General features: G+C 44.0%; 1 protein-coding gene across 1 annotated transcript in view; it reads left to right on the plus strand.

The window, feature by feature from the left end:
* Window positions 1-25,749, plus strand: part of NCKAP1L (NCK associated protein 1 like) — a 1,693,457-nt gene that overhangs the window by 366,675 nt on the left and 1,301,033 nt on the right. The window contains exons 12-13 of the mRNA XM_085654768.1: window positions 2,325-2,434; window positions 15,183-15,315. Coding sequence (XP_085510894.1) covers window positions 2,325-2,434; window positions 15,183-15,315 — 243 coding nt within the window. The remainder of the gene's footprint in view (window positions 1-2,324; window positions 2,435-15,182; window positions 15,316-25,749) is intronic.

A 25,749-nucleotide genomic window follows, 5' to 3' on the forward strand; every position in this document is an offset into this window, starting at 1 on the left:
CCCTTAAAGCCTGCATGGAAACATGGGGCCTGGTTTCTCCCGGGCAGTGCTCCAGGCAACAACTGGTCGGGGCTGACCAGTTCAAAGAGACCCCATTGATAGTCCTGAGAAGGTAATGCAAACTCCCGTGGCCTACTCACATAAGCTAGGGCTCCTGGCACTCGCCAGAGGCACTTTTCCAAATTTAGGAGGACTCATGCTACGATGGGCCAATCAGCTCAAAGAAGACCCATTGAGAAGTCTGTGGAGCCTGCTCCACGCCCTGGCCAGAGCCACATTTCCTACCAAAGGGCAGAGTCTCATCAAGACCCCAGATTTGCAAAATGTAAGGACATCTGCCTGTTGGAGGTTGTTAGTTTTGAAAGGTTTTGCACAAAAATATCACTAAAGAAGTATGTGAAGTCCATTTATTCTCAAAGCAGATCATCCAATGGCCAAGTACAGGAATGCCAACTCCAAGACACACCTGCAAACCACATGCTCTTTTTATATAGAAAATGTCACCAGCCAAGCAGGCATAATACATTTGTCACACCCCTAGCAATCATTCCATGGACAGTCCCTAAGAACGAGCTCCCAAGCCTGGAACTTCATGAGCTATATGGTTGCTCTCACCTAGATTCTCCTATATCATCCTGTCAGCAGAAGCAAGATCCAGACAGTCCTAGTTCATCTCCTGTCATCTGTTGGTTTTGCCTGAAGCCCTAACAGAGCCTGTTCTCCTTCAGGTGGTGCACCCACACCTGTATCTCACCCCTTCATAAGGATAGGAGCTTGGCCAGAACCATCTTGTTAACCTGTGAATACCGGGGGGGGGCATGTTTGTCTCAGTCTCAGCACCTGCCACCTCCAGATTGAGACCTCATTAGAGCCCTAAGTGTGCCTCGATGCATTTTTCAACTTTTAGTATCTTTCTGTGGACATCTGCTTGCTTGCATCCACTTCTCATAACCCAGAAAAAGATGTTGCATTGAGATTTGGAGCTCAAAGACTACTTGCACCCTGGAGCTGAGCTAGCTCTGCCCCTTAGTAATGAGTTGTTTTTTTTTTTTTTTTAAAGCTAGGGGATGTAGGTCACATTCCCCTGTTGAAGACAAATCGGGGATAGTGAAGTCAAGGCAAGGGCTACTCTACTAAATGGCTATTTTATTTGTTATATCCAAATGCCAAGTCTAATTTGTACTGGCACAATGGGGACATATCATGGACTACGATAAACTACTTCTGTGATGAAGTAGGCATTGAAATATAAAGTGTGGTATGCCACTACCTACTTTGGATCCAGACAAGTCTATCTCTTTTTTTTGTATCCCTCTTTTATAGTATGACCTTTTTATTTGAGGACAAGGAGTTTAGTTCAGGGTGCATGGCACAGTGGATCACCTCTGAGTTGTTTACTTCCCAGAAAGACGGATTTTCCCAAAATTTCGAGGAATAGATGCGGTGGACCTGCTTAGCATTGTGCCTCTTGCCCTGAAAAGACGGTCCTCTGAGGATCGAATTTGCCTGGTTTCTAGTGGACTACTTTGGTGTGGTTAATCCTGTGGCTGATCTCAATTATCATGCAATTTATATGTGCAGCTACATTGGTATCAATGAGGTCTCCTCATCTTATAGTATCCCTGCTTTGTTATAGGTAGCACTGAGGCTTACTGAAATGATTTGGAGCCTGTAGAGAGACTCATCCCATGATACTGCATCCTGACGGGTTGATGTGTCTTTGTGTCTATATGTTGAGTTTTTAGGTGAATGTATTTGCCATAATCTTCTAGGTAGTGTGTGTTTCTGAATTAGAATGTTAATGAGTGTGTCTGTAACAACATGGTAGTGTGTATCTGCCAATTTTTGTGTACTTGTGTCTTATTCTGAATTTTGAAAGCACATATTTTAGTTTGGTGTCATATTCATCATATGAATACAATACATATAAAGCGTTAATACGTATATAGTTGTGGGTGCAGTTATCTACGCCATGTGTGTGTGTGGGTGTAGATATATGCATCAAGCACAATCCTGTGCTCAAAGCAGGGATCATTTTCTCATCCAAACATTAATGTACACTTTTCTGGTTATACAGTGTACTTATATATGCTTATCCTTTCTTAAGTAAATAATCCTTCAGGTAGTCAGTGTATGTGACTGAAGAACGGCGGCCATATTGTATTTGTCAATGTATACAACTGAAACAGTGCACATTATTCAAAACTATATTCAATAGAGGAAATATAGCAGTTGCTCTTTGTGATACATTTGATAGATTTTAGGTGTCATTCTTCCCTTATCACTTCAAATAGCTTTTTCTCCATGTCAATTTTCCAATCCAGGCACTCTTCACATTTATGGCCTTATCCTTCTGCCGGGATGAAATCAACTGGCTTGTGCGGCATGCAGAGCATGTTACCAAAACTAAGACCCCTGAGGACTATGTTGACAGGTAAGGCTTAAGGATGCATCCAATTGTACTGTCGCCAGGGAAAATGATGGGGTAAGGACAGTGTAAATTTGCAAAATAATAATGCCTAGCGTCTAAAGTCCAGCGGACGACCCTACAAATGTTGAGGGTGCTGGATACCAAGACTGCTCAATCTTGATTCCGCCTCATGCCTCTTTAATCCCCCACCAGACACTTCCTGCCCAGATATCTCACTCTTGCTGGGTCTTTCTCACCTCTGCTTTCTCTCTTTGCCACTGTTTTTCCGTTTTTCCCTCCTTTTTTATTCTGTGTTTTGTGTTTTTCCTCTCTCTTGCTCTAAGTGAAAATCTAATTATGGAACACAAGAACCAGTCCCCAAAAATGAGGGCTAGTGGCAACCAATGGCTCAAATGAAGCACTGGGTATGGGTGCAGAGCACAGACTACAGAGGAAAATGAGAAGAAAATAATTTGCCCAATGTCTTTAATCTGGTGAACTAAGCTATCTGTAGATACATGTTCCCTAGTTTGAAAATAAGTTGCTTGCTTTTCTGTTTCCACAAGACATGGAATCATTTCCCCAGGCGCTCCTTCTTTGCAGTGGGTTCATTCACGATGAGTTTTCAATTTTCAACAAGCAGAGTTAAGGTTAGCAAATCTTTGCTCTTTATCTTGATAGCCCTCACTTAATGAGGGTGAGTAGTCATGCAACCCCACTTACCTTCCTGAATTGTGGCACCTGAACTGGCTCCTATCCATTCAGGCAGTATTAAATAGTGTTCCTGTCACCCACACTTCTATTTAACCTTTAGTCTGAAAGACAAACATCTTGACGCCTTCTGGATGGGGTTCCACTTCAAAAAGTAAATCTCGTTTCATTATATGGTATGAGTCCTAAATATTGCAAGCTGTATTACACCTATCCTTCACTTGCATCTTGCCTTTGAAAGGCCTAGTTGCAGTGGTGTTGGAACAATTTCAGAATGGGGGTGCTGCCATCATTGTTATATCACTGAAGTCATAGGAGTTGTGAAAAATCCAAGAATTTCACAAAGAACAAGTGTAGTAAAAGAGCTCCACTCAGTCAGCAGGAGAGTGATAAGGGCGTGGTACCAGCCAGTGGTGCATTTTGGACTGTCACAAATGTATTACTAAAGCGCGGTGTGATAGCGTTCTGTCATTTACTAACAGCACATTTTCCAATTAATTGGCTGATAAATATAGAATTTGAACACTAATGTGTGGAAATTGCGTTTCCGCAAATATTTATCAGTTCCACATCACCAAGTAGTGTCTTTTTTTGTTTTGATCCTTTTAAAATGTTGGATTCCATCACACTACAGAATTATAGAAACAAGCTTCATTAATGTTTTCCCAACTGTTGATATAGTTTGAAATATTTATACATTTTATTTACAGGTATTTATATTGTGTGTGTTAGGAAAGAAATTACATCTTACAGCCTTACTTTTCACACTCTGTGTACCCCTGCACAATTGTCACATAGTTTACTTTACAAATCCTCTTACTTTGTAGTCAGAGAATGAAAAGTAAACACCAATTTCCCTGTTTAAAGAATAACTAAGAATTTGTCAGAAGACAGTCTTGCGTTTGACCTCTATCTTTGAACATAGAGCAAATGTGACACAATTTAAACACATTTTTATTGCTCATTTATTTTCTGAACACCAGTATTGTTATTTTGGCGGTGGTGCAGCATCCCCCACAACCCACTTCCAGCGCCTATGCCTTGTTGTTATCGGGACAGATACTCTGCAAACCGGACTAGGCTCACACACTGTTATGGGTTCTGTGGCCATAGGAGAGTAACAAAATGTCTCCTCTAATACCATGCTAAGTAGTAAAAAAAAAAAATCCAATTGAGGTGCGGATCACAGCCATGAGACCCGCTTCTACTGAACCTGCTGCACCAATGCTAGAAACGCCCATACATGGCCACTCACTCAAGAAGAGGGAGACTAGGTAGACGGGGCAGATCTCTCTCTGGGTTTGGCATGCATATACCTGTTTTATGTCGCATACCTGGCACTTGTAGTAATCAGTAAAACGTTTTACCAACCTATGCAGTGAATTCTCCGTCTGGGCCTATAAGACTGTATCATCTGCAAAAAGGAGGATCAGAACTTACTGGCCAACTATTGTGGGGACATCAGTGGGATTCTCTAATAGACGGTCAGCTACCTCATTTAAGAAGAGGCAAAAAGGTGCACGTGCTAACACACATCCCTGTCGGACCACCTTTTATTTACAGGGAATGTTTCACTGTATTCACCAGCTAGCCCGTACCTAACCTTAGATATGTAATCTGAATGTAGGGCCTTTATTATACATAGAATAGAACCCTCTATTCCCTGCATTCCCAAGGATTCCCATAACCTTGCCTGATAAACAAGATCAAAAGCTGACTTCAGGTCGATAAGTTTTAGGTATATTGATACTTTTTTATTTCAACATATTTGTGACATATCATATATAGCTTTATAGATTGGTCAATTGTTCCCACCATAGTCTTAAAGCCAGCCAGTAGCTCTTTCATTTACCCACCCTTTGAGTCAGTTTAATTTAACTTTCCTAAGAAGTTTACCTGCGTCATCTAAAAGGGAAATAGGGTGATAGTTAGATGGGTAGCTATGGTCCCCTTTTTTAGGTCTCGCCTGACCCAGCGCGTGCGCTAGCCTGGCGAGACTTTTTGTGAGGGCTCAAAAAATGCTACCATGGCCAGCCTAGAGCTACAGTGCATGTGCGCGGGCACGCGCTTAGGAGCAGAGGCTGGCAAACCTCGTCATGCTCATTAAGCGCCCAATCACTTTCACTTACGCCCGCGATCACTTTCGCGGCGCCCCTTTGATGTTCTCGTTCAAAGAACATCATACATCAAAGAACATGTTGTGTTAATGCTTTGCTGCACCCGTTTGACTTACAATGTGCTTTCCCTGTCCACAAACTCGATGTTTGTGTTCCTTTATTTTGAGATGCTTTTAGTATTACTGTTTTGTGACTTAAAGAACATTAAGGAAATGTTACTGTGAAACTGGACAACGTTCACAGTGTTTATTTCTGATGGCAGCGGCTGCTTCATGTCCGTTGCACCATTCCGGGAGTCCTTTCGTTGGCGCTTTCATGAGGACATGATGAGAAAGCTGGAAACTTTTGGCACATTCTCTTTAAAAGCACAGCATGTTGGCGACTGGTTAATCGATTAGACCTATGTAGCGCTTTAGATCTCAAAGCGCTATGGTGGGTGCAGCAGTGACAACTCATGAAATATGGGGTGCAACTCACAAGGAGGGGGCAGATTTGAGTGCACATTGGCTGCAATCGAACTCTTAAGATGATGGGCTGTGTGTATCTATTATCAGCACTCAGTCTTCGCTAAGTGATTTTGTTTTGTTGTTGTGTTAATGCTTTGCTGCGCATCCTCCTTACCCCTGTTTATTACCATTGTGCCTATCAATATTATTTATTGCCTACTTTTTTCCACAGAAACCACTGTTTCTGATTATAGATTATGTACCCTGGTTCAATGTGAGTAGGGTGTCCCTTCTTTTCCTTTACACTAACCATAACTCCAGCTCCGATATTTGGGCCCTCTTTTCTCCGCTCACCTCTTGGAGCTAATACAATTGCCACATCTGGGAAGGTATAATCATATTCAATTGGAGAGCTGACTTGGGGAAATATATATCCTCTGGTAGATCCTGCATAAACACTTCCTCTTTATTACTCCTGGCTTTGGCTGCATTAATAACTATCAGGCCATCTCCATCAATTAGAGATCTTTCATACGGTCACCTACTCCTGATTCCACAGCTGCCAGGCTTATCTCGTCTTACTCCACATTCATCCTTCATCAGCCTCTCCCAACTACTCTAGCTCTGGCTTCTCTAAATTATTTAGGCAGTCCTGTCCTATCTGCAGTGTCTGATTGAATCCGGTAAGGACTTTACACCCCAGTGGCATGCTGTGTCCTGTAGCCTCTGCAGCGTCTACACAGATGGCCTATAGGACTAGTTCCAGTCGGCATAGATTGCACAGATTGTGCATCCTGAGCGGGTTGCATAGGTGTATCCCCACCCACCTTAGCTATCTGGAAAAGGTTTGTAAATAATCTGGGCATCTGCTTTGCCATTGGGGTAGACTCTGTGTTTTCCATGGAGGCGATCTCATTTAATTTCAACAGCAGTGGCATGGATGTCAGTGTTGCTCTGGGCCTTTGAATGGCATCTTTTCCTTTTGGGTGGGTCATGATTAGGTGATTGTAGACTCTTTGCAAATGCACGGGCATCACCTGCCTCATGTTCTACAGCCTCTTTCTAATGGTCATTGTCTTATCGCTTTCTTTTTTTATGGAGGGAGCCTGCCTGATAAAAATAAATAAAAATAAAGGCATGAAAAGTAGGGTGGAGTTGAGTGAGGCACCTGTCAATCAATCAATGCAAGATTAAATTAATGCGTCGATCAGTTTGAGGGAGAGATGGTAATAGAGGGGAGATTTCAACTCAGTCTCAGAGGCTGGTGTCCAGCCTTCCGTCTCCAGGTTATTCCAATCTGCAGCTCTCAGCTAGCAGTTACTGCTTGTGGACAATCAATGCCCTCTGGGTCAGCACATAATGTTTGACCCCCTCCGCAAGCCACATCAAGCTCCACTACTGTTACCGCTCACACTGCTTGCATGCCTGTCCCCCAGCTGCCCATTTGCTTACAGGCCAACTTTGCTGAAGAAGCCAGAAGTTAATAAATAATCAGTCCCACCTGCTCCTGCGCCACCTCTGGCCCTTTACCACTCCACGTGCTTCATGCACTTCACGCTCACTTCACCAGCGGCACAGATAGAGAGTGGTCTAACTCAGTAGGAGAGTCCAGAGAAGGTCTGCATGCTACACGACTACTCATGCAGCAGAGCTTGTGTATAAGGATCATAAGGGACCTAACACCATCCATCCAGCGTTTTCCATCTCTCATTTACCTGTTGAACTCCGCTAGCTGTCTAAGAGTGTAGATTATTGGGTGGTTTGGCGGTCAGGGCTTATGTGGCTGTGAGGCTATGAGGTGAGTTATGAGGTGAGAATGGGTGGGTTGCAGGGAATTGCTTCACCACAGAGCAGAGCAACAAGCGGCAGAACAGGTAGCGGGTAGCAAGACAGACACGCAGACACAGGGCATGAGTGAGTTCAGCTGCTTCTGCGGGATCTTGTGGACTCTGCACACTCTCCCCTATTCAATAGCCTCACCCTCCGCCCCACCAGGGGCTCTCAGTGTCTCTGTGTCTCCTCTCCAGCTCTCTGGCACCACAGGGCTCTCAGCGCCTCCTCCTCTCAGTGTTCTTAGCACCCGGCTTCTCGCTTCTTGCGTCTCCTCCTCAGACGTCTCGTGTCTCCACCTCTGTGACTCTCACCTCTCCCTTGCACAATATATCAATAGGCAGAATAGGGATGATTTGAAACACTGGCGTCCCCGAGAGCGCAAATCCAGAAGGCATCCTCACATACGTTTTTAATCTAGTGTGCACTACGATAGGATCAATGCTTTTGGAAAGATTTCTGCCAATGCTTATTTCAAATTTAAATTAGTCTTCTAAGTTATTTCACAGGTTAGTACGATACACGTTTTTAATTATAGAAATTATATATAAATAAATTAATTGATAGTTTTCACATGACTTACATTCATTGTGCATAAGCGGTATTTTTCATTTGAAATAATGTATCTCCCTATGTTGTAAAAAAGCTAACAGAGAAAAAAGATTACTAGACTTTTGAGCTATATGTTTAATGTATTGGTTTTGAGAGAACGCGAATTTACATTTATCACGTGGTGCATTGGGCTACCCACCCGCCATATTGGGAGATCTGTCTGTTGCTGAAATTGATTTCGTCAGCCCAGCAGGAACACTGTCAGCAAAAACGTAATCCTGGCTTGCTGACATTTTTGGTTTTGAGGAAATTCACCCCTAAAACAACATTGTTTCACAGAACAAAAATTTTATAACCTTGACGCGCTGAAAGTGTTCTTCCAACACATGGGATATTCATTTTTCCTGTTCCTGACAGCCGTGGTTTATATGCCCGTCAAGAGCAGGAAATAAAATGGTGGGATTTCAAATCCTCTAAAGCTGAGAGCTCTGTGGCAGATGGGCTGCCGGCTAAAAGTTTCCAGATAAAAGATTGAGTCTGCGGAGGCTCTGCTGGCATAAACCAAGCAGCTGCCCCTCCTTGAAATGACCTAGTGGAAGCATGCAATCGGTGAGCTGATTTGTAGTGGGCGTCCGGCTTTCGCCAATCCCTAAGGGACTCTCTTGGTCCCAATTTTTTTGTTTTTAGATTTTTCGAGTAAATATTCCCAGTACATTTTGGATTACAGACATATAAAGTAAGTATGTGAGTTGATCTGTGAAATACGCACGCTAATATGCAGCTGTAAATTAGTTGCAAAACAAATATAAAACCAGTTAATTTAAGTCACTTTCACAATATGTCATAGGGCAGTAGTTCTCAACCTGTCATCCAGGGACCCTTGGAGGTCTACAAAGCCTACTCAGGGAGTTTGTGATTGCTTAGAAAAATAAATAATATTAACAGATTAATAAAGTGTATATAAATAAAGAAGCAAAATGTAAAATTGAAAATTTTAACTCATTCTATTAATGTTTTAGGAATTTGAAATTGGATGCTAAAAATTGAGTTAGTATCTCCAGAATGATTTGTGGGAGCAGTGTAAGTGCATCAAACATACTATGTTTTGGTTGATGGGTGGCCTCAACTGCATTTCAGAAAAACTCCAACCTTCCAATTATCAACATTTTTTTTTGTATATTTGTTTGTGAATGTAATAAAAAAAATGATGAATGATTGTTTCTGCATATTTTATATACGAGTATGTGGTTCAAATCATCAAAAATGCTTAGGCTGCTGTCGCCAGATTCCAAAAATAATTCACTGGGGGTCCCCGGGTTCCAGTAATGATTAGGTGGGGGTTTACAGAAGTCAGAGGACATTGAGTTGTACTCCAGGAGTGCAGTTTATGTACATTTTACAATAAATGTTCCTTTCAATTTAATATTCAGTATTTCTGATAAAAGGGGACTTAAAACACTAGTCATATCTTTAATGTTGTATGCAATAATCGAGGAAGCCACTTTTGATACTGTCCGCAAGCGGTTGCAGCAGGTATTTTGACATCAGGTCTCCTCTGTAATACATGGATATATGTTATTGTCATTTTCGTTTTAAAGGTGAGTATTGATGTGACAGATAGAAGTAGTGGCCACTTGCAAGTGGGACTGTAATGATGATGGTGCAATTAACGGCAATTCCCAGCCCCACTGCATTACCAGATCCACAGGAACATTGTGAGTCCAGAGGTTTTCAATCAAACACTTTGTAAGCTCAAAGGTTACAAGTTCGGGGAAATTCCAGCACAAATGAGAAAAAAACGCAGGAATTGGTACAGAAACATGTTAATTCCCATTAATTTGTAATCAGATGTAATTCACTCCATAGAATTACTGATGCTTGCTGGAAAAATGATTAGGCAGTGCAAGAAACTTGAAAAAGTGAAAATGACAAGCCTTTCCACCACAGAAAGAAAATCCAGGATCCTCTAATTCACATGAATTAGTGTTCTGGTATGAAGACCTTCATAATTATGTACAATGTATGTTAAGAGTAGACAAACCTGGGAAGCAACGGAGCACTGTTTATAGTTTAGCCTTGAGAAAAGGGTGATCAGAGGCTTTCTTATCAGTGGCTGATGAGGTGCCTCTTTCAGAGGTCAGTTTTCAATATTGTATCATAGCCTGGATAGATAATGGAGGAAGGCTTGTTTTGTACCTTCTTACGTCCCTTCTATTCTGTTAATTTCATATAATTGTGTGTTGAGCCGACCTCCTTAGATGGTGAGGTTTCCACCTGAAAGTGTGTGGTGTTGATCATAAATATTTTATCTGCAGCAATTTTAGAAGATGATAAGAGAATGCATAGGCAGCCAATGCAGTTCTCACATGGTTGGATCTGTATTTGTATTCCTTTATTCTTTCGGTGAACAAACGACTGCTTGCAGGACATACTGAATTGGGAAGGGGTGGATTGCAGAAAGGCAAAGTAGCTTGGTATTGTCGCCATCTGGGTTTTGGCAAAACTGATTTTGTATAGCTGATACCAAGCAGTTTGTGTTTTCTTGAAGGTGTGTATTTTGAAGGAGGGTTCACTAGTGATGATAAAGCCTAGATATTTTTATTTACCGAGCCCAACCATATACTTGGTTATGTATAAATTTATTGATGATGAATATAAATTTGGGCTTGGAAGAGTTCAATTTGATGTTTTCGTTGGACATACAGAACTCAATAAGATGAGGCATATTTGAGTCGGTCGATGTGTGTGGCTGAAGAGCTTATTAGTGGATTGGGTGTTCATGGCATACTGATGAATCTTGATTGTGCAGCCAACCATATGGACTCTTAGGGCTCCTTCTTGATAATGAGAAGCAAGATTAGGGATGCCTTGGATTACTGGTAGCAGTAGTCTGGAAGTTCTGATCTATACATATTTGTATCAATTGGATATTAGTGAATCATATGTGCACTCAAAATATGACCTGATGGTACATGATGTTCACTGCCACTGAGGACTCAAGGAGGACTAGAAAGCAAGGACAATATTATCTGTCAAGAGAAGGGTATCATCTACGGCATGGATAGTTGTTGGCTCTGTGCTACAGCATGGTCTGAAGCCTTACTGGCAATTGTTGAGGATGGATTATTCTCTGATTTAGTTTTGTAGTTTGATGGGAACTTCATTTTTGATAGTATTTCCATGCAATGCTCTCATTATGAGAAGGGATCAAATCCCGATTTGGGTGGAAAGTCTCACTTGCAAATAAACTGGGTTGTAAACCATTTGCAAATGTACACTGTGGGTGGTTTTGCCTGCATGATTTGCACAAGGTAAAATCTAGCACAAATTGTGCAGGTACATAGCTCCCACGTACTGTTTCTTCACCTTGGATTCTGAAATAACATGCACTACTAACTTGTTATTCCCCAATCACAGGCATTAAAATCAGACGAGAATGCATATCCCACTGGCAGGGAATACAGAACCCCACGCAATCGATATTTACTGGATGTACAATTTGCAGCCCTCTTAAGATCAGCACCTAAGTCGACCTGAATGAGTATCCAGATTTTAGTTTTCAGGGAAAGATGCCTAAAGAGAATGACATATTATTTAAGTTGATCAGATTTCTTCCTCACAGAAGCTATTTCACAACAGTGAAAGGAATTATTTCATGTTCATATATTGTGATTTTAAGGCGGAAAGGAAATCCCCAACGTCTGAAGGAGTGAGCATTTTGAACATTTAGCAAACTGTTTGACGATTACAGTTTCCAAAAGGCCAAGTTAGAAGCATCTAAACAAACTTTACAATCCCAAAAGAAGGTGGTATTGCAATGAATGCCAGACGCTATGAGTATGAGTTTTACAATGTTACAGATGACAGTGTTACTGTTTCCAATGGTAGATCAGTAAGATTACTGTCTGTATGCTGGTAGTGGGAAGGGGCAGGTGAGGAGCATCATGGACGTAAGCGTCAAGTGTTCCTTAAATGAGCAGCGATATGAGGGCTTGTTGATGGACTCCACTGGGTTTAGAAGTGTGGTAAATGTGCGGTTTGTGTGCTATATTAACCATAATGTGTTTGGAGCGTGGGGCCAAGATTGCATCTAGTTTCTGTGTGGACATGGTATCTGCTGTGTCTGTTGCATGTTGTACTGTATAGGGTTTTAAAGAGCATGTGATGCAAGATTTGGTGAAAGTGGGGGCGTAGGGGTGGTCGTGTTTGGTGATACGTTGGATGTGTTTTAGCTCACTAGTATTGGATATACAGTTGTCCTGTGTGTGTTCTGTGTTTGCAGGTGTATAACAACTGTGTGTCGAGATGGTGGAATCAGGCACATGATAACAGCTGATTTGTGTAGCATTAGGCATTGTGTCTTGTCCTTGGCATCTTGTGGCCCCTAACATTACCAAACTTGATTACCATAACCTTTTTTGTGTCTGCCAAATACCAATGAGACTAGACTTGGAAACCATGTGAGACCTGATAAGGTGAAGCAGAAGAACCGGAATTCAAAATGGACGTCCTTGATTGACTGAAATGTAAAGGGTGCAAGATGGTCATCTCAAGCGGCTGTTCTTATCGAGCTCTACTCTTTTTTGGTGTGCTTAGCGGCTGTATGTGTTGAAGAGTCTAAATGGTTGGAATCTACCAAGAGGGATCAGATTGGTTGTTGGGCGGAGAATGTGAGGTTCTGGCCGTTTACCATCACAGAAATTCTAATGGAAGGGTGATGATTGGTTGTGAGGCAAAGGGAGCAAGTAGAGGAAGATGGTATGGCTTTAAATGTTGTGAGGGCAGGAAGCCGACATAAATGTTTCTGGGGACAGGCGTCTGTCTAGTTCTTCTGAAGATAGTGTTTGGAATGGGATCTTGTTGAAATACCTCTCTTGAAGTCAACACAATACTTAAACTGTGACGGAGGAGTTGAAGAACGATAAAATAATACCATTTGATACTGAATAGCCTGTACCTCTTGCTCCAGGACTCTTGTCAGTTATCATGCATGACAGTAGTTAAAGAACATGTTGCATTTGTGGATGCAAAAGTCAAATACATTGGCTTTTCCATGAGGAACAAAAAATATACTTTCAGTGGATAGCAATCTTTGTACCGTTAGAGTGAGACCTCAGCTCTGCAGATCCATTCAGAAGACAACCATAGAGATTCTGATCTGAAAGTTTGGAAAACATTAAGCTTCTATTTTTCCCTCTCATTACGTTTCTGGCTCTAATGAAGGAAAGATGTGTTTGAAGGATTTGGCTTGTTGCGGATTAATCTCAGATTGAACACCAGGTCCAGGAATGCAAGTAATAGGAACCAATCCTCAAACCTGGGGTGCACAAAATGTAGTATGTGGAATGAGGTGGGTTTTTATTATGAAATGAACCGAAGGTTCTGTTTCTGTCCAGTATACAATCTGCTTTCATGATATGAGGTTAAGTTTTCAGTATAAAATGAGAGCACCAGCACAAACAGAAATATGGTATTTAGTAGAGTGTGAACTCCTACTTCTAATAACCTGTAACACCTAATTATTAAAATGTTTTCACTGGTAGATAAGAAAGGTTTCCTTCCAATATGCCTCCAGTGATATTCTTTGCCTGAGACCTCAACTTGTTACAGAAATTTCAAGTTACTTACATGAGGAGATTTCCAGAGAAGATGTTTTTAAGTGCCAGACATTAGAAGGGATGGATGGTCATTTCTATATTAGACTACATCCACTGTAAATTAATAAAAGCCCAAAACAAATGAAAGTAGCTACATACTGGAGCAGTGAGAATAAAACTGGATTGTGCAACATCAAGGAAACTATTCGCATTAGAAAAAAAACAGGAGATAACTAAGGTTGCCATGGACGGATGTAGACATAGTACTCTACAAGACTCAGAATAAAATGTCCACCCGAATCCTACATCTTAATCTGGCATAGAGTAGGATCAGGATTGGTAAAAAAAAAAAAGAAAAATCTTTGAAAACCAGGTCGAGATATGCTCAATGACATGTGCAAAGGTTGATTAAAAAGCTCCGCCTCTCACACTCCGAGACATACCACTGCATATTTTAACATGCTGTTTGAGTAAAGTAGCTTATTAAAATGCAGTTGCCTTCTTTTCTGTCAAACATTGAAAGCCAGATGAATCTGTAATTCACAATGAGTATTGACCACTAAATTCACATAAGAGGAACAGTATTAATGAGTCTCAAGGAAGGATTGGGTATTCCCATTATAGATTGGACATGTGTGAAGAATGTTATTCTCAGCAATGACTAGATTGAATTGTTATATCTGTTATGGGCAATACTGGACATATACATTATTTTGTGGCATTATAAAAACATTGAATCTTCCTTTTTTGTTAGCTGTGTTTTTCAAATTTGCTAAAATGAAATACAATTGCCATATTTAGTGAGATGAAACTGGTTTATTCTCAGCTAGGCTCAATCTCAATACTTGTTTTCAACTAGAAGGTTTTGTCCTCTTCAGAGTATGAAAAGTTCCTTTCTTGCAAATACGTTTGATATTAGCATGGCCACACCGTGTTTCTGGGTATATAGTTCCTCAGTTGCACGGCGTTGCGTTCCTTAGGTTCCCTTCTACTTGAGAACTGTGTGTACAGATAGCAGCTTCTGTTTGCGATGCTCATATACCTTTGTATTTGAGGTCCATTTGGACTAATGGAGGTCAATCAACCATAAGGCCTTGCGTCACAGGCAACTTTTTGGCTCAGATTCATATGCCCGACTGAAATTCATTGATAAATAGTCATATAACAACTGATCTGTCACTGCAAAATGTTAATGTAGTTATACTAATCTGCTTATATCTGGGCATTTCCTTAGTAGCACTTCATTAAATGAAGGTGCGACTTTTCATTTAAGAACATTATGTGCCATGTTGAGAGGTGTCTATTTACAAATGCTTCTTTAGCAGAGTCTCTGCGTGGCAGTGATTTGTGATCATCACAGGAGGTGTTTGCCTATATCCATCTGTCATATTTACAGCACCTCTTTATGTAACCGTACTAATTACTTGTTTGTGTTTTGTTCAATAATGCCGGCAGCAGGTTTTATATAAATGACTCGTGAAGTGATAAATACATTTAAAATTCTAATCTTTCTCTACAGCAAAATAGCAGAACTGATATTCCTCATGGAAGAGATGAAAAGTCTTCTTCGCAAACACGCGTGGGTGATCCAACGCTACCACCTCCAGTACCTGTGCAACTATGACAGCCAGGTGCTCAGTGATATTATCCAGGTACTGAAGAGTGTGTGTGTTATATGTTCTTTCTGTCCATAAGTGTATTTTATTCCCTTTTCCATCAGTCATCAGTAAACTGGTACCCATTTCCAACCTCTCATTTCTACTCAACTTTTCATCCTGTTGTTCAAAGGTCTATGTGGTTAGGGTTTATCAACGTAGGTACCAAAGCCTCCTCCCCTTCGATTGTGCTGGCTTGTCACAATTGGGTGCATGGTTTCTAAGAAAATGGTGACCTGGGGGGATTGATTATCTACGTGAGTGGTACCTCTATAAGTATGTGAAATATTATAAATTTACAAAGTAAAATCTCATAGTGTATTGACTGTGTAGTGAAACGTTATTAAACACTTATGAATGGATTATTGGCTGTTAACTATCTAAGTCATAATTAATGGCAGATCTTTAGATAGAGGGTGTAGAATAGAAGTAAGCAGAAATAACATCTGTTTGAATTTTGAATGAATGAATTTGAATACGGATTTATAAAGCGCGTAGCTACCCTGGGGCGTCCCAGCGCTGTCAGTCGACCTATTGTTCCGGAGGGGGGGGAAGAGGAGGTGAAGAATTATGGGAAGAGCCATGTTTTTAGTTGCCTACGGAAGGCAAGTAGGTTGTGTTCTCTTTGGATGGAAAGTGGAAGGGAGTTCCACAGTTTTGGAGCATTGTAGGAGAACAATCGCCCCCCAGAGCGGGCCTTTTTTATTCTGGGGACGCTGGCCAGGGAGAGGGAGTCTGATCTGAGTTGTGTGTTAGACTGATGGGGTTTGACGAGGGATCTCAGGATCGGCGGGCCTCTGCCTTGTATTATTTTGTGTGAAATGCAAAGGGTCTTAAAGGTGATCCTTTCCTTAATCGAGAGCCAGTGTAGGCTTTTGAGGGCCGGTTTGGCGGAGCATCTGGATGTGGTCCCGGTTAGGAGTCTGGCAGCCACGTTTTGGGCGTATTGCAGTCTGTTAATGACCGATGCAGGGGCCCCTAGATAAAGGGTGTTTCCGTAATCTAGTCTGGAGTTCACCAGCCCTTGCATGAGCAATTTCCTGGACTGGAAGAGGATCAAGTGGAGGATCTTCCACGCTGTTTGAATGAGACCGAAGCAGATGCCTGTGGTTTTTCTGGCCTGGGCTTTAAAGTTGAGCTCTTGGTCCAACCAGATACCAAGGCTCTTGACCTCTGATTTGGGGGTGGGAGGTGATCCCATGCAGAGTGGCCAAGAGAGGGAAGGAGGGAGTTTGCGTGGGTTTCCCAGGAGGAGGATGAACAATTGTTACTTATCTGTAAACAGGTGGTTCTCCAGTATTGGTGTCTTTCATAGATTCACATGCTTGAATATTCCCCGTCGTCGGAGTGGGAGTCCCACGGTAAATAATATAGCAATATATACAGCCATAATATATATATATATATACATATACATAAGTAATCATATAAAACAGAGATATAAGTAAGTAATAACATCAAAAAATGTCCCTATATGAAATTTCCATAGAGATACATGGAAAGAGAAAAAAAGACATTCGTAGTCTATCTCTGTCATTATGTTAGTCCAAACTACGGCCAATCAGGCGCCAGCTCCTCTCTAGAACCTTCTCCTCAGAGCTTCTCACCTCAGATTTTCGTAGCACCAAAGTGACCTTAGAGTGTATGAGGAGAAGAGAGCCTCTGAAGGGAGGAGGGAGGGTCGCATGTGAATCTATGAAAGACACCAATACTGGAGAACCACCTGTTTACAGGTAAGTAACAATTGTTCTTCTCCAGTATTGGGGTGTCTTTCATAGATTCACATGCTTGAATATAGAATAGCTAGCAGTAACAATCATCATTGTTTCCATGATCACAGAGCCTTGAAATTATAATGACAATCAATCTTCTCATGCATATGACAGTACTGAACAACTGTAATTGTATAAATGCATCATATGTCAATTATAACTGGAAACAATATGGAGGCGGGAGGAAGAGGCTCACCTTATTTAAAAAGATTGCGTAGCACTGCCTGTCCTACTGCAGCGTCCTCTTCGCTTAAAGTTGCCAAGCAGTAGTGCTTAGTAAACGTGTGTCTGGTCGACCACGTAGCTGCTCTGCAGATGTGTTGCAAAGGTACTCCAGCAAATAAGGCAGTCGATGATGATACTGCCCTAGTGGAGTGCGCTCTCACTGAAGACTGTAGGGGTTTGTTTGCCTTTTGGTGGCAGAAAGCAATAGCTGCCGAAATCCATCGTGCAATGGTCGGCTTAGTAACCTGACGTCCCTTATGACAACGTCCATATGCTATAAAAAGTTGATCGGATTTTCGAAACGAACTTGTCCTACTGATGTAGAATTTTAGGCATCGCTTCACGTCCAAAGAGTGCAATCTTTGCTCTGCAGGTGTCTGAGGGTTGGCAAAGAAGGTCTTTAATATTACTGGTTCATTAATATGAAAATCAGTAGGCACCTTGGGTAGGAATGATGGATTGGTGCGTAACACTACAGCATCCGGTTTGAACTGCAGGAACGGAGGTTTGACGGTAAAAGCATGAATGTCACTGACACGACGTGAAGACGTTAATGCCAGAAGTAGTGCGACCTTCCAAGTTAGATATTTTAAGTCGGCCTTGTGAATGGGCTCGAACGGAGGTCTCATCAACTGCGCCAACACAACGTTAAGATGCCACAACGGAGGAGGGCGTCGAATTGGCGGGAATTTCCGAAACAAACCCTTAAAAAATTGGCGGATAATTCTTGAGGAACAAAGGGAATTTGATCCATCCTGCCGAAAACGGGAAATTGCTGCCAAGAAAACCCGTAGGGTTGCATGAGACAAACCAGAATTAGCTAGGTGCAAGAAGAAAGGTAGTAATTGGTGCGCCGTGGAGTGTATCGGGTGGACTCCGTTAGCAGCACACCAGTGGCAGAATCTTTTCCATTTGAACTTGTACGTCCTGATTGTAGAGGGTGCTCTTGCTTGGGCCAAAATATCCCTACAATCCTGCGGGATGTCTAGATGGGCGAACTCATGGTGTTCAGGTTCCAGGCCGATAAGCTCAGTGAGGAGGGATTTGGATGACAAATTCTCCCTTCGCTCATCGTGAGCAGATCTGTCCGATGTTGCAGGAGGATTGGTTGACATTGGGACATCAGAAGCATTTCTGAGAACCACGGTTGTTGGGGCCAGCGTGGGGCTATTAGAATCAGGTGGCAAGGTTGTCTCTTCATTTTCCAAAGGACCCGAGGTATGAGGGGAATTGGAGGAAAGGCGTACGCAAATAGATTGCACCAGTTTATCAAAAGGGCATTCCCCTGCGAGCCCTTGTGGGGATGCCAGCTTGCATAATTCCGGCATTTCCGGTTCTCCGGCGTAGCAAAAAGATCCAGTTGCGGACGACCCCATATTTGGAATATCCTCTCTAGAGTGGGTTGGTGTAATTCCCACTCGTGGGTCGACGAGGAGGACCTGCTTAGGGAATCCGCTAGGATATTGGCTACTCCTGGTAGATGTACTGCTGTAATCATGATTTGATGACTGAGAGACCAGTCCCAAATTCTTTGAGCTAACCTGGACAGACTTGGGGATTTTGTTCCGCCTTGTTTGTTGACATAGTGCATACAGGTTGTGTTGTCTGTTTGTATTAGCACTGATTCTCCCTGGATCAAGGGCAGAAATGACTTTAGAGCAAGATAAATTGCCATCAACTCCAACCTGTTGATGTGCCAAGTTCTTTGATGTGCTGACCATCTTCCTTTTACGGAGAGATCTTCCAAATGTGCACCCCATCCCTCTAATGAGGCGTCTGTCGTGATTGTCCTGTCCGCCGGCACCGACAGAAAAGACATGCCTTCTGTGAGGTTGGCTGGATTTGTCCACCATGCGAGCGCTGACCTCATTTGATCTGTGACACGTACCATGTCGTGGAAAGAACCCGTGACTTGACGCCACTGAACATCCAGTGCTTCCTGAATAGGACGTGTTCTCAGCCTGCAATGAGGAACTAAGGCAATGGAGGATGACGCCATCCCCAGAAACGATTTTAACAATCTCACAGAAACTGACTCTTTTGACCTGATTAACACCACCAGCCGTAGTATCTTTTGCAGACGCTCTTGGGAAAGAAACGCTCTTGCTGATACCGTTTCCAGAGTTGCTCCCAGAAAATCCCTTTGTTGAGCAGGATGAGGTTGGGATTTTACTGCATTTATTGACAGACCTAGTGAGCGAAACACGTTCTGGCACAGAAGTATGTGTTGTTCTAGGTGAGTGCTTGACTGGGATTTTAGGAGAAAATCGTCCAGATATGGAAAAATCTGCACTCCCTGAAGTCGCAGAAACGCTATCACTGGAGCTAGTACCTTCGTGAACACCCGAGGGGCCGAGTGCAGACCAAACGGTAACACCTTGAATTGGTAATCGTGTTGACCCACTCGAAAACGCAGGAACCTTCGATGCCTTTGTAATATCGGAATATGAAAATAGGCATCCTGGAGATCTATAGTTGCCATGAAATCTTCCTGCGAGAGTAGACGCAAGATGTCTACTAGCGTCATCATACGAAAGGATTGGCTCTTTAGGTATTTGTTTAGTGCCCTTAAATCGAGGATGGGCCTCCACTCCCCGTTCTTCTTTGTGATCAGAAAGAATCGGGAATAAAAACCCTTTCCCCTTTGCGATATGGGCACCCTTTCTACAGCTCCCTTCTGCTGTAGAAGTCGAACTTGATGTAAAAGTTCTTTCATGTGAGCAGGTGGTGGTCCGGAGGGTGGTGTGGAAGGAGGGAATTTGGTGAATTCTAAGGCGTGTCCTTTCTTCACAATGTCCAAAACCCAACGGTCCATTGTGATGGAGGACCATTGAGAAAAGAACAGAGAGATTCGACCTCCAACCATGCATGTCCGGAAAGAGTCACTGTCTCTTAGATGCGTTTCCTCTGTATGAGGATTTCCCTCTATACGACTTAGAGGCCTGCTGTCGTGAAGATTGCTGTTGCTGGGTATTGGAATATCGGTTGGATCCTTGATTATAGGGTCTGTATTGATTATTACCCCTTCGAAAGTTGGAGGAGGAGGTGCCGCGTCCGCGTGCACCACGAAAATTCTGCCTTTGAAATTGAAGGTTTCCTAAAGATCTAGCTGTCTCAGTGTCCTTCTTTATGGATTGAAGTGTCTCATCAACGTGAGTTCCAAACAACGCTTCGCCGTCATAAGCCATGTTAAGAATCATGGATTGTACTTCCTGTGGAAAGGATGTCGATCTTAACCATCCTTGCCTGCGCAGAACAGCCGCTCCGGCAAGCTGACGGAATCCCGTGCAGGCGATGTCTACTGCACAATCAATTATCTCCGTCGATGCTGCTTCTCCTTCTTGAAGCAACTTCATTGCTTCCACCTTAGATGGCTCCGGTAACTGTTGCAGTACATCTGAAATGTCAGCCCACACCTGTCGTTCATAGCGACCCAATATGGCCAAGGCATTAGCTGCTGTTACCACAGTAGAGGCCATTGAAGAGAACTTACGCCCTATGGCATCCATTCGACGTCCGTCACGGTCCGGTGGTGCGGTGACAGTCGACGTCGGATTCTTTGCCTTACGTTGCGCTGCCTGCGTAACGACTGATTCAGGTTTAGCCTGTCCTGTAAGGCATGCTGGGGTTCCCATTGGTGCCTTATATTTCTTCTCTAATCGAGGCACCTGTGCCGGCAAGGTATTCGGTGTTTGCATCAACTTCTTGCCTTAAGTTCCACAATAGGAATAGCATGAGTCTGTTTAAACGGCTGACTTTTGAAATCATAGAGGAAACAATCTTCCTCTCTGCGCTCAGTCGTTAATTTAAAACGTTGCGCCGCCCTCTCCATTAATTGATGGAAATTCGCTATGTCCACTGGAGGTGAATCCCCTGTGACTATCTGAGAGGGGGATGGTGTCTGTACTTGGTAATTGTCCCACTCCGCCACATCATCGTCATCGTCATCCACATCCCCATCATCATTTGGGAGTTCACCCTCTTCTGTTTCTTCCTGCGGAGGCTGATATTGAGGCAACAACCTCTCTGGGACCTGCCTTGGTGGTGCAGACGGCAGCAGAGGTAAAGGATTCTCTATTGGTATCGGTGGTATAGTTGGAACCACAGGAGTTGACGGGACCTCAGAACCTTGTGGAGGTAGCGGAAAGCGTTGATTATAGTCATCCAACATGCGTTGGAGATTAGTTATAAGCGACAAAGGAAGAGTCGCCGTTGGTTGTATGTACACTGGATCTTCATCCTCACTGCTGTCCTGGCATTTAATTATGAGGTCGGATGGGCTTTGCGCCGTTCCAAAGGACTCCGGCAGACCCTCGGACTCCTGATCAGAATCCGTAGCAAATAAAGGTGATAGAGGCTGCGCCTCTGATGAAAGCGACGCTAAAGATTCGTGAGGTAGCTGTTCTCTCCTTGACTCTTGGGCAGACTATACTTTTTTCAACTTTATCCTTATAAAAGAACCTGCCGTCGACTGCTGTATGGTAGACACTGTGGATGTCTTCGGAGAAGGCCTCGTCGACGGAGCTGTCGCAAATGGAACGATTGTCGACGGAATAGGCGTCGGTGAACCTTGTGCCTTGGAAATCGACGTCGACGGAGCCGCCGTCGACGTAATCGTCGTTGGAATCGTCGTCGACGGAGCCGCCGTCGACGGAGTCATCGTCGTCGACGGAGCCGCCGTCGACGGAGTTGTCGTCGACGAGGTCTTGGTCGACGAAGCCACCGTCGACGATCCCGTCGACGGGATCTTTTTCTTCTTCGACGACGGAGTGGGCGTCAACGAGTTCGACGACGCCTTCGTCGACGACACAGGTAGCATCGACGGTACCTTTACCTTTTTCGCCGTCGACGATGTAATGGGCAAAATTGAAGTCACCGCCCTTGTACTACTGATGGTCCCCGTCGACGAGGATAACGTCGACAGAACGCTCGTCGACGACGAAGCAGCTGATGTCGTCGTCATAGTCACCGTCGACGAGCCTGATATCGCCGATCTCGTCGTCGGCAGCATCGTCGACGAGGCGGACAGTCTTTTTCCTGAGGACTGTGAAGTAGACGCCTCTTCAGCCTGAGAACTGTGTCTCTTAGGCGACAAAACAGTAGGTGAGACAGCAGAAGTGGTAGCTGTCAGAGTCAAAGAAAGCTTCTTTTTCTTGAGGAAAGGAGATGGTAACTCCTGCACACTACTGCGCTTAGAGGCTGGTTGAGAACGGCCAGAATACAGACTTTCCACATCAGAAACTGGGTTATCCTTATCCTTCAGTCTCTGTAGCCATATTAATAGGCGGCCTTCTCTATCCTTTAAAGTCTTTGTAGAAAAGGTTCTAAAAAAATTTACATTTTGCCACCTCATGGTCTGGGTACAAACAGTAAATACACTTACTGTGTGGGTCCTCAGAAAATAGACACAGCTTTCCACATGAAGAACATGGTCTAAACAAAGATTTCTTACTGGAAGACATTCTGACTGAAAAAACTGAGCAGAGCTCAGGGAGACTCCCTGTCACACGACGTGCGGTAGAAAATCTAAGGTGAGAAGCTCTGAGGAGAAGGTTCTAGAGAGGAGCTGGCGCCTGATTGGCCGTAGTTTGGACTAACATAATGACAGAGATAGACTACGAATGTCTTTTTTTCTCTTTCCATGTATCTCTATGGAAATTTCATATAGGGACATTTTTTGATGTTATTACTTACTTATATCTCTGTTTTATATGATTACTTATGTATATGTATATATATATATATATTATGGCTGTATATATTGCTATATTATTTACCGTGGGACTCCCACTCCGACGACGGGGAATATTCAAGCATGTGAATCTATGAAAGACACCCCAATACTGGAGAACTCGGATTTCTCTCCATTTAATTTCAGGCGTGATTCGCACATCCAGTGGAAGATGTTCTCAAGACAAGCTGCCAGGTTGTCCAGGCTTTTACTCGACTGGTTTAAGGACACCACCAGTTGGGTGTCATCGGCATACATGACTGTTTTTATGCCGAATGGGGCTATAATGTCCTCTAGGGAGGACATGTAGACGTTAAAAAGTGTGGGGCTCAGGGAGGAGCCCTGGGGGACCCCACACTGGAGAGGAAGAGCTCTGGACATAACTGTGCCATCGGACACCTGAAAGGTTCTGCCTTCAAGGAAGGATTTGATCCAGGACAGGGCGGTGCCTGAAACTCCTACCAAGCTGAGCCGGTGGATGAGGATGGCATGATCCACCGTGTCGAAGGCGGCACTCAGATCGAGGAGGATCACTGCCACTGATCCTCCTGCGTCCATGATGGTTCTTGCCTCCTCGACCACGGCTAGTAGTGCGGTGTCTGTTCCTTGTCCAGGTCTAAACCCTGTCTGGGATTGGCGCAGGAGATTGTTGGTTTCCAAGAAGAGGGATACTTGGTGGTTGACAATTCGCTCGGCCACTTTGCTGATGGCCGGGAGGAGAGAAATGGGTCTAAAGTTGGATAGGTCCGTTGGATCGAGGTGGGGCTTTTTAAGAAGTGCCCTGACTGTAGCTTTCTTCCAGTTGGCTGGAACAATGCCTAGTGCTAGGGAAGCGTTAATCAGGTGGGTGAGTGGAGGGGCGACAGTGGCGGCGACCAGTTTTAATTTGCTCATAGGAGCTGGATCTGATGGAGCCTGCTCTTCACGGATTGTTAAGTGGTCAGGAAAAGTTCTGTGGTGACCTGGGAAAATGTTTGGAGGCGTGGAGCCTCTGCATAAGGGGGGGGGGGTAGCGGGGAGTTGGGAGGTAATGGGAGATGGGAGGGATTTGAGGATATTATTAATTTTTGTTGCAAAGAACTCAGCTAGCTGGTTGCATCTGGTGCCCGATTGGTCTGGTGTGGGCAAAGGGTCTGGGCTTTTAGTGAGAAGGCGAACAATGCGATAGGTTTCTTTGGCAGAGTTAGCTGCAGCTAATATTTTTTCTCGAAGAAGGTTGCCTGGGTGTTTTTTATACAGGTTTTGTAGTGCTTCATGGCGGACCTGTATTCGTTTTTGCTTTCAGTCGCCCAGTCCTTTCTCCAAAGGCGCTCAAGCTTTTTGCACTTTTTCCTGAGTTGGCGTAGTTCTTGGGTGAACCACGGAGATTTTGGGGGTTTTCTTCTTACTGGGGAGGGGTTTGACGGGAAGGATAGCATCAAGGGATTGATCGATCCAGCCGCGTAGTTGAACGTCTGCTCTGGAGGGGTCTGGGTCCAGCACTGGTGAGGTAGAGGCAAGTGCTTGGGCCCAAGAGGCCGTATCCAGTTTTTGCCACGGGCGGGATGGTGCTTGGGGAGGAGGTCTCTCCGGTGCTTCAGCCGAACGTTGAAGCTTAAAGGGGATTAAGAAATGGTCTGACCAGGGGACAGGTATGGGGGTATTCATGACTAGTCTCGTGAGGTTAGTGAATATAGGGTCCAACAGGTGGCCCTTAGAATGGGTAGGCTGGTTGCTTTTCAAGTGGAGATTAAGGGAGGCTAGGTCTTCTTTAAGGTCAACGGCTGTTTTGTTTGTTAGGTCGTCGAAATGGAGATTTAGGTCTCCTAAGACCGTAAAGTTAGGGGTCAGGCAAGCAAGAGAGGAGATGGATTCCACAAGGGAGTTGCAGAAAAGTCGTTGCTGTCCTGGGGGACGGTAGACTAATATCCCCGAGAGGGTTGTGGATGGTGGCAAGTGGATAGAGAACTGGGCATTTTCACAGTCCTGAATTGGGCTGTCCTTAAAATAGCAAGCCAGGTGATCACGGTAGAGGATTGCTATCCCACCTCCAGTCCCGGAGGGTCTGTCCTGGTGTTTGATAAGGTAGCCCGGGGGGAGTGTTTGGATTATGTCTGGGTCAGAGTTGGGGTTGATCCAAGTTTCGGTGAGAAAGAGGATCTCGATCTCAGAATCCTGCAGGAGCATGTTGATTTCTGCTTGGTGTTTCGGGAGGGATCTGCAATTGAGTAGAGCCATATTGAGCCAGCGTGGTTTCAGGGGGAGTCGTGGAGTGAGCCTATATGGACAGTTTGCGCAGCAGGAATGTCCATCCTTTAGGGAGATAATGCTGCGACAGCGAGCGGAGGGAGAGCCCCTGAGTTTGAGGAGGGTTTCCTGGGTATATCTCAGGGGAGAAGGTGTGGCCGAAGCAGGGGTCCTGGGACGGGCGCAGACGGGCTTGCCTTAGGCGCGCCTTCGGCGCGCAGACGGCGCTCCCGCTGCGCTCGTCCGCTGCGCTTCCGGCAGATGCACATGGTTTGTGCAGAAGGAAGGGGCCGGTAATGGCGTCAGGAGGAGTGTTCAGGTCAGGCTTCGCGGTAGCGCTAGAGTCCGCTGCGCGGGCCGATCAGGGGCGAGCAAGTGTGCGGAAATGCTTTGCAAGCGTGGTGAGTTTAAAAACACAAAGTTAAGTGACAATAGATTTTGTTTTAAAAATAGCGCAAATTCGCACTCCCGGCTTCC

This window comes from Triturus cristatus, chromosome 4_1, assembly GCF_964204655.1.
Source record: "Triturus cristatus chromosome 4_1, aTriCri1.1, whole genome shotgun sequence".
Taxonomy (NCBI): Eukaryota; Metazoa; Chordata; class Amphibia; order Caudata; family Salamandridae; genus Triturus; species Triturus cristatus.